Below are 14466 nucleotides of genomic sequence, written 5' to 3'. Positions count from 1 at the left end.
GGGAGTGGGGTGAGGGTAGAGAGGTCAGGGGCAGGGGGCAGGGACTGCGGAAGGCATGAAGAAACTTTCGGGGGTGATGGATATGTCCATTATCTTGATTGTGGTGATGGCTCCACTGTTACATACATAAAACTTACCAAACTGTACACTTTGAATATATGCAGTCTATTGGATGTCAATTATACTCAAGAAAGTTGTAGAAGAAAAAAAAAGAAAAAGAATCACCCTCATCTTCTACCTGCTGATTCTTAATTAATAGATCTGGGCCTGAACTCCAGCATCAGTGTTTTTCCTAAGCTCCTAGGTGAGCCTGAGGCGTAGTGAGGTTCAGGCCCGCTGGATATCTGAGCTGCTTCCTGGTTCTCAGATTCTGTCTCTTTGGAATGGGAGAATTCCTTGGTGGATACTAGGAAAGTATCTTCTTGCCCGTGTGGAGTCTGGCACCTTGGTAAAACCAGGAAGGAACCCCTCCTTTGCTGCTGGTTACTCCTGCCTCTCTTCACATGCTGGGACTCGGGGCTGATGAGATCTATGTGGTTTGTTCTCCTGGAGGTTCCTGTCTGAGTTCCTTCTGCTGTCCCAACGTATGTGATGCTTGTTCTCAGGCCGTATACTCTACCCCAACCCACTCTGGTCCCATGACACGATGAAGTGTCAAAAGGGGTCACCATGTCTCCCCTCATCCCCATGCCTGTGCAGGCCATTTCAGGTACGTGCCCCCTTGCTCAGATGGGGCAGTTCTCCAGGGCAGCCCATGGTTCCTTCTTCTAACCAGCACATTTTCAACAAAAGGAAGCAGTTCCTGTTTAGCGCTCTTCTGAAGGCTTCTAGCTGAATTTTCTGGTCCTCCACACACCACACCACACCACCACACTTCCCAGAGCATTTCCATGAGCGCCAGCTGCCTGCAAGTCCTAGTGACAAGTGAAGCCTCACTCAGTGTCAACTTCACATTTCATGTGTGGTTCTCTTGCAATCTCTCAGCCTCCGAAGCTGCAGACCAGACTGGATGACTCTGGCAGGGAACAAACCAAATGCTAGTCCGTAACTCCCAAGAACGTGGCTCTTCCCTAGGAAACAAACTCCTTACCTCTCTCTAGACCTCTTCATGTGGAGAGCAGGGCAGGTTAACATTCAGGTCTGGCGGCAGTGCCCTCCTAGTAAACCCTGCCCTGGGTAGCTAGTGCCATCTCTTCTCACGTAAGAGATGTTCTCTGACAGGCCCTGGTTCATCTCCACACATCAAATCAAGTCCTTCGGTCATTACATTTCTCATTTCCCCCCAGTTCAGATTCCTCCATCATAACATCTCACATTCCATGACAAATTGGGGATGGTGGGAGGAGGGTAAGAAGGAGGGGGTAGGTGGGCTTCCCTGGTGGCGCAGTGGTTGAGAGTCCGCCTGCCGATGCAGGGGACACGGGTTCGCGTCCCGGTCCGGGAAGATCTCACATGCCGCGGAGCGGCTGGGCCCGTGAGCCGTGGCCGCTGAGCCTGCGCGTCCGGAGCCTGTGCTCCGCAACGGCAGAGGCCACAACAGTGAGAGGCCCGCGTACTGCAAAAAAAAAAAAAAAAGGGGTAGGAGATAAATTTTATTCTAGGGACAATGGGAAACAAGCCATTGACATGTATTGAGTAAGGAAGTGACATGACTTAGTTTACCTTTTACAAGGAAGACTTTGGCAGCTAGCTGTGTTTCCACACTGGTTGAGGTAGGGGTGAGGTCAGTGGTATAAGCAGCAGGTGGAAAGATCTTTCCAGGCCAATATCTAAAGGTCTACCTCATTCTTTTTTAATTTCTGGGGGGAAACTAGGGGTCAGGAGGGATAATATTAACACCAACAACAAAGGAATGAAAGGTCTAGGAACATGCCTAACGAGAAATAAGAAAGCCCAGGTAGACTATGGGACTTTGGCGACAGGTATAAAACAACTTTATAAATTCAGAGATTATGTCTAAGTGGAAAGATTCAATATTGCACATTCTCTCACGGAATATCTTCGGCCTAACTTTTTTTTTTTAATTTAAATATTTATTTATTTATTTATTTGGCTGCGCCAGGTCTTAAGTTGCGGCGTGCGCGATCTTAGTTGCCGGGTGTGCGATCTAGTTCCTCTACAAGGGATATAACCGGGCCCCCTGCATTGGGAGCGGGGAGTCCTAACCACTGGACCACCAGGGAAGTCCCTATCCTCTGCCTAACTTTTAACCTCGCATCTGTTCAAAACTCTGTCCTGAGGGGTTCTGATGGGAGGCTTTAATAATTAAAGCTTTACTGCAGTTATATAAAAGTCCAGACTGAGGGGCAAATAAGCACCCGGTTATCTGGTGTTAGGGGTGGGGGAAGTTAGGTGTTCGTGGCGTGCGTTGTGCAGTTTCTCTAAGTCCAGAGGCCGGGAGGAGACCGCGAGCGCTGCGAGCACTAAGCCAGCGTCCCGCTCAGCGGCTGGAAGAGTCCGGGGTTGGGCTGGGCGGGGAAGGCAGCTGGGGCGGGGCGGGGCGGTGGTCGCTCTGGAGGCGGAGCCGGGGCGGAACACACAGTCAGCTGACTCTGTGACTCGCGCGCGCGCGCGCGCGCGCCGCGCTCCCTGCTCCTCGGCGGGGGAAGAGAAGTCTGGTACCGGGGCGGCGGCTCGGGCAATACCCGGCCGACCGCGGAAGAGAGCAGCTGAGCAGCCATGGAACATCGCGGGCTGGGGTGGCCGAGGCTCCCCAGGCTGCTGGAGCTGCTGGCGGCGCTGGCGGTGCAGGCAGTGCGCGCCTCCGCCGTCGCCGCCGCCGCCGCCTCGCCGGACCTGCGTCTTTGGCCCATGCCTCTCTCCGTGCAGACCACCCCGCGCGTGCTGCACCTCTCTCCCGACAACTTCTTCTTCGGCCACAGCTCCACTTCCAAGGCCGGCCCCTCCTGCTCACTGCTGCAGGAGGCGTTTCGGCGGTGAGTGCTCCCGACGGGCGGCCGGGCGGGAAGGGGACCCGGAGACCCCGGGACGGGGAGGTACAGACCACCGTGGGACGCAGTGCAGGCGCGGCGGTGGGGGGCGAGAGGAGGAACACCTGAGCGCTTCTTACCACCCGCACAGCTATCCAGCCGTGCCGGCGCTCTAATCTCCACTTGACAGGGGAGGAAACAGTCTCCGAGTCGGCCAGTGACCCCACCAAAGTCACAGGTCTAGAAGATGGCAGAGCCGGCTCGAACCAACACGAACTGAAACCCAAACTCTTCCCCTTCCCCTCCTGCCTCCTAAGAAACTTCCTGGGTGCTCTGGAGCCCTGCTTTGAGTGCGGGATACTGAGTGGACGGAGTACGTTGCTCAGGGTCAGTGGCCGTGTTCGCCTCGGAGGGGAGAATGGGGTAGACGAAGAGGAGGGAGGGAAATGGCAGTTTATTTGAAGGGAGTTCTGAGAGGAAGATGAGTGCTTAAAGCTTGGGGACCAGGGGTTCCCCAAAGTTGCTTGTCATTTATAGGCCATCTCTCCCCCTCTCCAAATATGGTTACAATTCAGATGGCAGAAAGCCGTAGGTTGGAGCACTGCCCAAACCTCCCCTTCCCTTCCCCAATCTCTATTCCATGCAAAATGCTGGATATTTTCACCTATCTGCTTTGATATGGTCGCTGCGCCGCAGTATCTGCTTATCCTTTTGTTTCCCAGAAACACTTATGTGCTTGCTCTCCCAGCTTCTTTAGATCTTTAGCACCTCACGTTTCCACAGCCCTCATGTCTGTAAACCCGTTGGCCACAGGGTGAATTGTGTAGTGAGGAGGAAGCCCACAGTGCTGGCTTTTGGGGTTTTTTTTTGCTTTTTTAAATTAATGTAAAGTTGATTTGCAGTGTAGTGTCACAGCGCTAGCTTTGCTAACTGCACCATGTACAAGACAGATTGCACTTGGGGAGATGTTTCAGTAAGGCTCACTCTGCGACCTGTGTGGGCAGGACTGTTCAGTGCCCCGAAGGACTGTAATTTGGTGCTGACAGTACTACCCCTTTTCTCCCTCAGATTTTGGTCTGTGTTCCTAGAGGTAAATTATAGTTTAATTGTGCCTGCAGGACACCAAGCAGCTGGTGGAAAGATGCAAAACTAGCTTAATAACACCTGCTGGCCTGGCCCCAGGTAGGCCTGGAGCTTAGGCTTAGGCTGAAGAGGCTCAAGAAGTTGATGGCAGAGATGTTTTCTTCTCCTTCGGTTGTGTACAATTAAAGGGACATTGTTACCCTCAGTTTAGATGCATACTCCAATGAGCCTTTGGTGTTGAATCTGCTAACAGGTCCGAATGGCTAGAGTCTGGATGAAGAAGTAAAATCAGGGTGGTTGGTTGCCTTGGGATATTGAGAAGGAAAAAGTACCTGCAGGCCATCTAATGGAAGATCATGACTAGGAAATCTTTTAAAAACAAACACACCATATTTGCTTCGGGACTCAGTTCATAAAATTGGATTTTCCTTCTGTGCCATCCTGCTAGTAAAATAAGGAGTCGGTAATAAGCTGAAGTGATATGAGTATGGCAAGAAAGTTTAGAAGACTTAAGTTAACCATGGTTAGATAACCAGAACTTGAATCAGCTGTGAGATGGTTTAAAAACAAATCTTGGCATCTCAAGGCAGTGCAGGTAATTATCTGAGGATTGCCTAACTAATTCATGCCATGTGTGTGAAGCAGCTATTAATTATACCCTGCATTGTTAGGAAGCAGGTTATAAAACATTAACCCTATAGGGGGATATATGTATATGTATATTCACTTTGTTATAAAGCAGAAACTAACACACCATTGGAAAGCAATTATACTCCAATAAAGATGTTAAAAAAAATAAAACATTAGCCCTTATGGCTAAGACTTGAAAACATTCAGGTGAGCATTCTAGGAACTCAGGAGGGGCGGTATCTACTTCAGGGTAAAAGCATGATGGGGTTGTTCCAGAAGCTCTAGGCCGTGGGGAACACACAAGTTTGTTCAGATTCTTGCGGCTCCTGTCTCCTGAAGAGCCCAATTTCTATCTCAAACCCTGCTTTGAAACACTGTGCATTTTGCAGGCAGAGTTCTGTCTGTTTGGTACATGGCTGCTTCCTCAGCTTCTAGAACAAGATCGATCACATGCTCGTTACTCATTTTTTTAAAGAACAAATAGCTTTGCTCCCTCAGTTCCTGAAAAGCTAAATTAACCCACAGACCTTGCACACCACTGGGCCAGAACCCTTTGAGTTTTCTGTTAGAGTTTTAATATCCAGAGCCAAGATTTTCCTTATTTGGGACAAGCCAGCACCTAACTCAAATCTCAAAGCCGCTGGCAGCTTTAATTTCCCTTAAAAATTTTTTTTTTAAATTGTGGTAAAATATACATAAGATCACTCTCTTAACCATTTTTAAGTATACAGTTTAGTGATCTTCATTTCCTTTTGAATCTGTCAAGGTTTTCCTACGAAAAAGGTCCTCAGCACCTTCACCTGTTCCACTGTCTCACTGGTTAACTTCCATACACTCACTTCCAAGTTCATCAGAACTCTCCCAGCTCTCCTTACATCCCTGGAAAAACACAAGATGGTCTTACATATAAGTAGCATGCACAACCTTCTGGCTTACCAAAATCTATTAAATATCATAGGCTTTGAAGCCTGTGTGATCTTTTATCTTCTAGCACCTTCAAATGTTTATTTAATATCCTCTTTTTCTGCTATTCGGGTACCAGCAGAAGGTAAATTTTCAAGGCCCTAGTGAGAATTCTGTGGTGTTTGTGTATTAGCTAGGATACTTTTGTTGGAAGGTAACAGGAACCCTGACTCAATCTGGCTTGAGCAAACAGAAAACCTATTATCTCATGCATTATGGAAATATAAAAGCAGGCAGAATTTCAGGGCTAGTTGGCTAAGTGGCTCAACAATGTAATTAGGAAATCCGTATTCTTTCCACCTCTGCTCTGCCATCTTTGGTGTGGCTGCAACTGGTCTAGGTATCACGTACAGAGACAGTTTTCTCCTTGTGGCTCACTTAGGAGAGGAAGCATCCCTCCCCCCGTCCTCCCACCCCTGCCCCATCACTGGTCAGAATTGACTTGCACACCCAGGATTATTAGTTTGATTATTCTTTTTTTTTTTTGATTTATGATGATTGGTTCTTAATGGGGACTTCATAGGAGTCACTTGGGATTGTGGCAGGGGGACTTTTAAAATCTTTGTGCCTGGATCATGCTCTCAGAGATTCTGATTCTGATTCTGAAGGTCTGGACATCAGTACTTGTTTGCAAAAAGCCCTCCATGTGATTCTAATGTGCAGCTTGGGGTGAGAGCCTCTAGTTAGACTGATATGGGGTAGCAGGGATTTGCGGAGTCAACGACAGTGTCTGCTACCACATATGTATTTAAAACTTGGCTACAGTGCTTTAAAATTTTGTTTGAATTTCTCTCTCACACAGATATTATGACTATATTTTTGGTTTCTACGAGTGGCATCATGGCTCTGCTGATCTTCGTGTTGAAGTGGCGTTGCAGCAACTTCAAGTCTCAGTTGTCATGGACCCAGAGTGTGACACTTTCCCCAAGATCTCTTCCGATGAGTCCTGTGAGTACCTATGTCATGTGAATGTATTGTAAACAAAGCTGCCTGTTACAGACTCGAGTGCTAGAAGCTGGCTCCATGCCATGAACTATTGTGAGCTCTTGACCAGTGAGTTTATAATTCCTATTTTTAAAATTACCATTAGGGGACATCCCTGGCGGTCCAGTGGTTAAGACTCTGTGCCTCCACTGCAGGGGGCACAGGCGAACTAAGATCCCACATGCTGTGAGGTGTGGCGCAAAAAAAAAAAGAGAAAATTACCATTAAAGTCGGATGGCAAAACGAATACATAATTGTTGTAGGAAATCTTTAAGTACAGTAAGTGAAGAGGAGGAAATAAATTACTCATAACCCCCAGCACTCAGAGTTAACCACTGTTATTTCAGATTTTTTTTTTTTGCAGAGTGATACATTTAAATATTTTACATAGATATAAATAGAAGCATATGATAAACAATGGCATGAAAAAGGTGTAGTTCTGTACCTGTGGTTTTTCTGTTTTGCATAACAATCCATTATAAACATGTATTTCACTAAATATTTTTCTATGACAGCATTTTTAGCATCTGAATAATGTTCTACCAACTGTATGGATGTGTCAAAACTTACTTGGCTTATCCCTGATTTTTGGGCATCTAGGTAGTTTATTTTGAAGACAAGTCTGTGCTGATAGGCATGCTCTCTTTTTTTTTTTGGTCTTTGCTGTGTGGCATGCGGGATCTTAGTTCCCTGACCAGGAGCTGAACCCCTGCCCCCTGTAGTGGAAGCACAGAGTCTTAACCACTGGACCTCCAGGGAAGTCCTGGCATGATCTCTATTTATAATTTAATTTGACACAAAGATAATGCAGAACTGGGAGGGGTGAAGCGTTTCATTTTCTTTTATATTTATGTTGTATTATATATGTTTCATCTTCATTTATATTGATTGACAATGTAATCAACATTTAGCTACATGATTCTTTTTGTTTGCCTAAAACATTATTCTCTAAGGCTTTTCCTAAATTGTTCTAGAAGGAATAAACAAATGGGCAGCCCTTTTCCAGAGTGTACTGACTGGGAATAATGTGGAATTGTATCAAGGAATCAAAGAGCAATGGGTGATATAAGATTAGTGCAGAAAGAGCAGACTGGTGAGTCAGGGGTAAAAATAGAAAGGAAAATGCATATCAGAGAAGAGAGTGACTCCTTTGTTCTCAGACTGCCTCACAGACAATTAAGTACATCTCTTCATCCTCTCAATAGAGGTGAGATTTCTTAATACATCTCTGAAAAATAACTTAATTTCTCTTCAATTCTGTAGCTGTTTGTTATTAGAAGAGAAACAGGATGATTTGCCAACATCAGCCATGTGATTTTACTTGACAGTCAGCACTCAGACGCTTTATTAATTAGGTTTTGCAAAATTGAGAAATGGTCATTAAATTACCAAGGAATCTTTGCTGACAGGCAATACAGTGACATATTGTAAATTCCAAAAAATGGAACATATCAAGGCTGGGGAGTTATAGCCTATCTTCCATTCAGCTTTGCAAACCCTCTTTATTCTGAAAGGGAAGCTTCTGGAGACAAGCTGCCTGTGAAATTTTCTGGTTAAAGGATAAACTAGTTTTAAACTAGTTGATGATGATGATAAAAGTAACACACACAAATGGAAATAACAAGATATCAGCCATTGTCCAAGAGTATGAGGAAATCTTGGAGAAAGTGACAAGTCTTACAGCATCATCATCAATTAAAATAAAAATATGCATACCCTCAGAACCAGAAATAGACTAATTTCTACCGTAGAGAAATAATTACATACATCAAGAATGTTCCATGCAGTTTGCCTGCAATGATGAAGATTTATAAGCAAAACTAAATGTTCATCACTAGAAGAATGGCTAAATATATCTTGTCAGTTGACACTAGAGAATACTATACAACAATTAAGAATAAAGAAGTGGAGTTATAAAGAACAGACGTGGAGAACTTGCGAAGATAAATTGCTGAGTTGGACAAAGAAATTTATATAATGTGTACAGGAGGATACCGTTTATATACCAACATACAAAAGAAGGCACACATAAAGCAATAGTGTATTTTCTTGTTACACGTATGTGTATGAAAATGCCTAAGAAAAGTCCTGATATTTCCTCTGAGGAAAATAGGGGGAGTTGAGTGGGCATCTCAAAGGGGATTTTAGCCTTATCTATAACATTTTATTTTTATTTTTATTTTTTTGCGGTATGCAGGCCTGTCACTGTTGTGGCCTCTCCCATTGTGGAGCACAGGCTCCGGACGTGCAGGCTCAGTGGCCATGGCTCACGGGCCCAGCCGCTCCACAGCATGTGGGATCTTCCCGGACCGGGGCACGAACCCATGTCCCCTGCATCAGCAGGCAGACTCTCAACCACCGCGCCACCAGGGAAGCCCACATTTTATTATTTTAAAAAGAGGAATCCATTACTGTTATTTGTATGTATACCCTTCAAAACCACAGTGTGGTGCAAAAAGTACAGAAAGGGATAACTGAAAAAAAAAAGATGCCTCCTATCCCCCGTCAGGGAGGTAAACACTGTTAACGCTAAGAATTTGGCTTTGAAATAAAAATTGAAATTCTATAACTTACTTGTCCATATATTTAGAAACCAAAATCTTCTTCTCACCGCTTTATATCTGCGGTTTTTGCGTTGAGTTGAATCAGAATCCTTTTTTAATATCAGCCCGTCCTCAGCTATTGGAAAATAATTGACATCAGGTACATGCCACATGTTAATGTTTTTAGATAACTCTTTAGGCTGACTAATTCCAGGAGATCTCAAAACTGTAATGTGGCAAAAACTGGCCTTTAAACAGTGACCGGTGGAACGGTGAGCTCTATCTAGGTAGCTAACTAAGAATTGGGTATAGAGGGGGAGAATCGTGGTTAGATTGTGGTCATAACAGCTATAGCATTCTTAGCCTGGCCCTTAGCTAACTCATGACTCTGTTCTTCTGTTGGCAAAGGCTACCTTGTCAGAAGACTGTCACCTGATTACTGGCTGTTGATAGAACGGTTTTCCCTACCTGTAGCCAACTACCGTGGGACAGCCTGGGGCGGTCAGGGTGGTGGAGGAGGAGGATGCAACCCAGATACGCTATTAAATCATTAACCTGCAGCCCTTGAGTGTCTTTACTGTGGCAAAGTCTGCATCTGTCACACCCCTTTAGATCTCTCTGTGCTTTCTGGTGCTTTCCTTTATCTGTGGATGATTCCATCCCAAACCTCTCCAAAGACTAAGATGACTATTGGGGCAACCTCAGGCAGAGTATGATTTCAAGGATTGAGAGATTAGTGCCTCCTTTGCCCAGAAGCAGCCAACTGGAGCCTCATTTTAGATGGCTGTGAACTTCTTATTGAGTGGGACAAAGCTGAATTAGGCTATAGTGAGTTAAGAAGTGAGTCTTGGGGCTTCCCTGGTGGCGCAGTGGTTAAGAATCCGCCTGCCAATGCAGGGGATGCGGGTTTGAGCCCTGGTGCAGGAAGATCCTACATGCCTCAGAGCAACTAAGCCCATGCGTCACAACTGCTGAACCTGTGCTCTAGAGCCCGCGAGCCACAACTACTGAGCCTGTGTGCCTAGAGCCCGTGCTCTGCAACAAGAGAAGCCACCACAATGAGGAGCCCGCGCACCACAGTGGAAGAGTAGACCCCGCTCCCTGCAACTAGAGAAAGCCCACACGCAGCAACGAAGACCCAAAGCAGCCAAAAATAAATAAAATAAAATAAAATTAAATTAAAAAATAAATATTTGAAAAAAAAAGAAGTGAGTCTTAAGGAAGATTTAGGATAATGTTGGGGGAAGATAGGTACAGGGCAAGTAGGGGAGCACAGGGAGATAAGGGACAGAGTAGAGAAGACTCTCTGGCCTTAGACGGAGTGGAAGATTGAGTGATACTGGAGGCTTCACCAAGGAATTACGGGCACTGAGGAATTTGCACTTTTTTTTTTTTTTTTTTTTTTGCGGTACACGGGCCTCTCACTGTTGTGGCCTCTCCCGTTGCGGAGCACAGGCTCCGAACGCGCAGCTCAGCGGCCATGGCTCACGGGCCCAGCCGCTCTGCGGCATGTGGGATCTTCCCGGACCAGGGCACGAACCTGTGTCCCCTGCATCGGCAGGCGGACTCTCAACCACTGCGCCACCAGGGAAGCCCAGGAGTTTGCACTTTTGACTTAAATTCTTAGCTGAAGTAGGACCCTACTCTGTAGAGGGGTAGTTGGAGAGAATAACTCTCCTGCAGGGGAAAATGAGGAATCATGGAGGTGACACCCAAGTTCCTGACTTGAGTAAATCAGCTGGTCGGAGTGTGGTGCGCGATGAGCCCGGAGCCCGACAGGTGAAAGAGGGAAGAGTTCAGAGTGGGGCATGTGGCGTTAAAGGAACCTATAGGACTTCTAAGTGAGGATGTACAGGCGGCAGTTGGAGAAACAGGTCTGGAGCTCAGGAGAAAAGAATGATCCAGAAATACCAATTATATGTTTAGGGAAATGTATTGTGTGTTATTGAGGGATTAAAAACAAACATTTTTTTTTCCAGTTTTATTGAGATATAATCGACAGCACTGTTTAAGGTGTACAGCATCATGATTTGACTTACACACATCATGAAATGATTATCACAGTAAATTTAGTGAGCATCCATCACCTCATATAGATACAAAGTTAAAGAAAAAAAATTGTTTTCCTTGTGATGAGAACTCTTAGGATTTACTCTCTTAACAGCTGTCATATACTGCATCCAGCCCTGTTTACTATATTCATCATGTTGTGCATTACAGCCCTAGTACTTATTTATCTTATAACTGGGAGTTTGTACCTTTTGACTGCCTTCATCCAATTCCCTCTCCCCCTATCCCCCGCCTCTGGTAACCACAAACCTGATCTCTTTTTCTATGAGTTTGTTTGCTTTTGAAGTGTAATTGACTTACAACACCATGTTAGCTCCTGTCACACAACATGGTGATTCGATATTTCTACACATTTTGAAATGATCACCATGATAAGTCTAGTTACCATCTGTCACCATACAAGAAACATTTTTTTTTTCCCAATATAGATACTTTACTTGTGAAAGGACCAGTGGCCTCACTCACTGCCAACAGAGTTTGGGGAGTATTACGAGGTAAGTTCTATGTGGTTTCATTGTTATTTTCTAGTAAGGAAATATTTTCAGTTGCCACTTTGGGAAATGAAGCACAGCAAAACTTTGCTTCCTTGGACCCTTTACAGAATGATTTGTTGGGTATTTCCAAAACAATTTCCATTAAATATATACCACTTAAAGGATGGGAGAAAGATCATTTGACTTTTTAAAGATGCTTGAAGGTTATTACATTCATAATGCTGTAATTCATTGATATTCTTGGGACTATAATTTTTTTTAAATTTATTCATTTATTTTTGGATGCGTTGGGTCTTCGTTGCTGTGTGTGGATTTTCTCTAGTTGCAGTGAGCGGGGGCTATTCTTCATTGCGGTATGTGGGCTTCTCATTGTGGTGGCTTCTCTTGTTGCGGAGCACAGGCTCTAGGTGCGCGGGCTTCAGTAGTTGTGGCACGCAGGCTCAGTAGTTGTGGCTCGTGGGCTCTAGAGTGCAGGCTCCGTAGTTGTGGCGCACAGTCTTAGTTGCTCCACGGCATGTGGGATCTTCCCGAACCAGGGCTGGTAGGCGGGTTCTTAACCACTGTGCCACCAGGGAAGCCCTGGGACTATAATGTTTATAGAGTTATAAATGGCTCTGACCTGCTCTGATTAAGGAATTTTGTTTTATCATCACTTCTTGCTGCCTTCAGTAGCAAGCATTTCTCTTCTGCATTTGTTTATACATTCAAACAAAAGTATACTCACATATTTTTTTCTGAACCAACGTATTAGTGCAGAAGCATAAAAACAAAGAGAATAATCATTTTCCCAATAAAACATGTCCAACTGTCCATGTAGTTGTGATGTTTTCAGCTTGATATGGTAAGATGCTAGTGATGTAGATGCAGCATAAATGCATGTGCCATCGCATGTGAGAGTCCTTATCAACTCATGGGAGTTGTACTTGATGTCATCACCAGCTTTCATCTGAATCCACTGGGGAATGGGACAATTCTGCTTCTGTTTCTTGGCCAGGAATCATTTGATCCTGGGAGTCTTGTGAGAAGACAAGATCAGGAACAGAGTCAACCATACACACCATGATGGCTGAGAAAAGAAGAGAACCCTTCCCCTATTTTAAATTTCCGTGGATTTAGAAATATAACAAAGTTTGCAGGAATAGCATGAAAAGATAAAAATATACTCTAGAGTGATTGGAGGTCGTGGGCAGAGAGGAAGCTTAAAAGCTTTTCCTATGACTTTCAGTCTGAACTTCAAAGTTTGGGCATTGGGAAGTTTATTTTTGCTGTTCAGAAGCTGCTATTACCTCTTCTTTTAAGTAGATAAGATTTTGTTGTACTGGCTTCCAAATTAGTATAGTCTTGAGAAAGGAGTAATTTTCTTTAATGTCAGCAAGCCAACCAAAGTTATTAAGAATAAAGGCGGCGGGCTTCCCTGGTGGTGCAGTGGTTGAGAGTCCGCCTGCTGATGCAGGGGACACGGGTTCGTGCCCCGGTCCGAGAAGATCCCACATGCCGCGGAGCAGCTGGGCCCGTGAGCCATGGCCGCTGAGTCTGCGCGTCCAGAGCCTGTGCTCCACAACGGGAGAGGCCACAGCAGTGAGAGGTCCGCGTACCGCAAAAAAAAAAAAAAAAAAAAAAAAAAGGCGGCTTTGGATTTGACTCAGGTTGAGTGTTATCTAGAATAAAATGATCAGTGTTACTGCTATATGTATTATAGTCATAATAATAATGGTATGATTATGATCTTATTTCAAAATATGACATGAAAACAGCTATAGATGTTTACCGCAAATGTAACTACAAACATTATCATGTGGATTATTTACATATAATGTTATGTGATTTTAAGCTTTTGTCGGTCTGATGTGCCTGTCTTGTCTGGGGCCTGTTAGGGAAAACAGAGCTTTATTGATGTTTGCCCTGATCCACATCAAAATAATAGAACTTTTGAGAGCATTTTGTGAATCTAGTCCAGGAAGGCCTTATTTTCTGCTTACTGTCAGACTTTGAAAGTAACAAACGTGCTCTAAATGATAATTGAGTGTATTGCCACTTAACAGAAAATTCCAAAGTTATTCCTCCTGGTATGGGCCTGTATTGGGGGTGGGAGGGAGGCGTAGCAAAAATGACTTTGAACTTTTTATTCTTTCCTATTTCCTATTTTTTTTTTTTTTTTTTTTTTTTTTTTTTGCGGTACGCGGGCCTCTCACTGTTGCGGCCACTCCCGTTGCGGAGCACAGGCTCCGGACGCGCAGGCTCAGCGGCCATGGCTCACGGGCCCAGCCGCTCCGCGGCATGTGGGATCTTCCCAGACCGGGGCACGAACCCGTATCCCCTGCATCGGCAGGCGGACTCTCAACCACTGCGCCACCAGGGAAGCCCCAATATTTCCTATTTTTTTGATGTATAATTGACATAACATTATATTAATTTCAGGTATACAACACAATGATTTGATATTTGTGTATAATGCAAAATTATCACCACAGTAAGTTAACATCGTCACCACACATAGTTAGAAAACGATTGTTTTTCTTATGATGAGAACTTCTAAGATTTCACTCTTTTTAGCAACTTGCAAATAGGCAACACAGCATTTATTAACTATAGTCACCATGCTGTACCTTACAGCCCTAGGACCTATTTATAAACGAAAGATTGTACTTTTTGACCCCCATCATCCATTTTGCCTACCCCCTACCCCCGTCCCTAGTAACCACAAATCCATTCTTTATATTTATGAGCTTGGTTTTTGTTTGTTTGTGTAAGATTCCCACATCTAAGTGA

General features: G+C 44.7%; 1 protein-coding gene across 1 annotated transcript in view; it reads left to right on the top strand.

Annotated features, from left to right (window-relative positions):
* Nucleotides 1–2679: 2679 nt before the first annotated feature.
* The window catches only part of HEXB (hexosaminidase subunit beta), a gene marked incomplete at its 5' end in the record, with an annotated part of 44226 nt that continues 32439 nt past the window's right edge, over nucleotides 2680–14466 (top strand). The window contains 3 exons of the mRNA XM_079704123.1: nucleotides 2680–2936; nucleotides 6409–6554; nucleotides 11632–11697. Of these exons, the coding sequence (XP_079560249.1) occupies nucleotides 2680–2936; nucleotides 6409–6554; nucleotides 11632–11697 (469 nt within the window). The remainder of the gene's footprint in view (nucleotides 2937–6408; nucleotides 6555–11631; nucleotides 11698–14466) is intronic.

The sequence above is a fragment of the Hyperoodon ampullatus genome (genome assembly GCF_949752795.1).
Source record: "Hyperoodon ampullatus genome assembly, chromosome: 4".
NCBI lineage: Eukaryota > Metazoa > Chordata > Mammalia > Artiodactyla > Ziphiidae > Hyperoodon > Hyperoodon ampullatus.
Note: the sequence above shows the minus strand (reverse complement) of the source record. Positions and strands in the feature narration are given on the sequence as shown.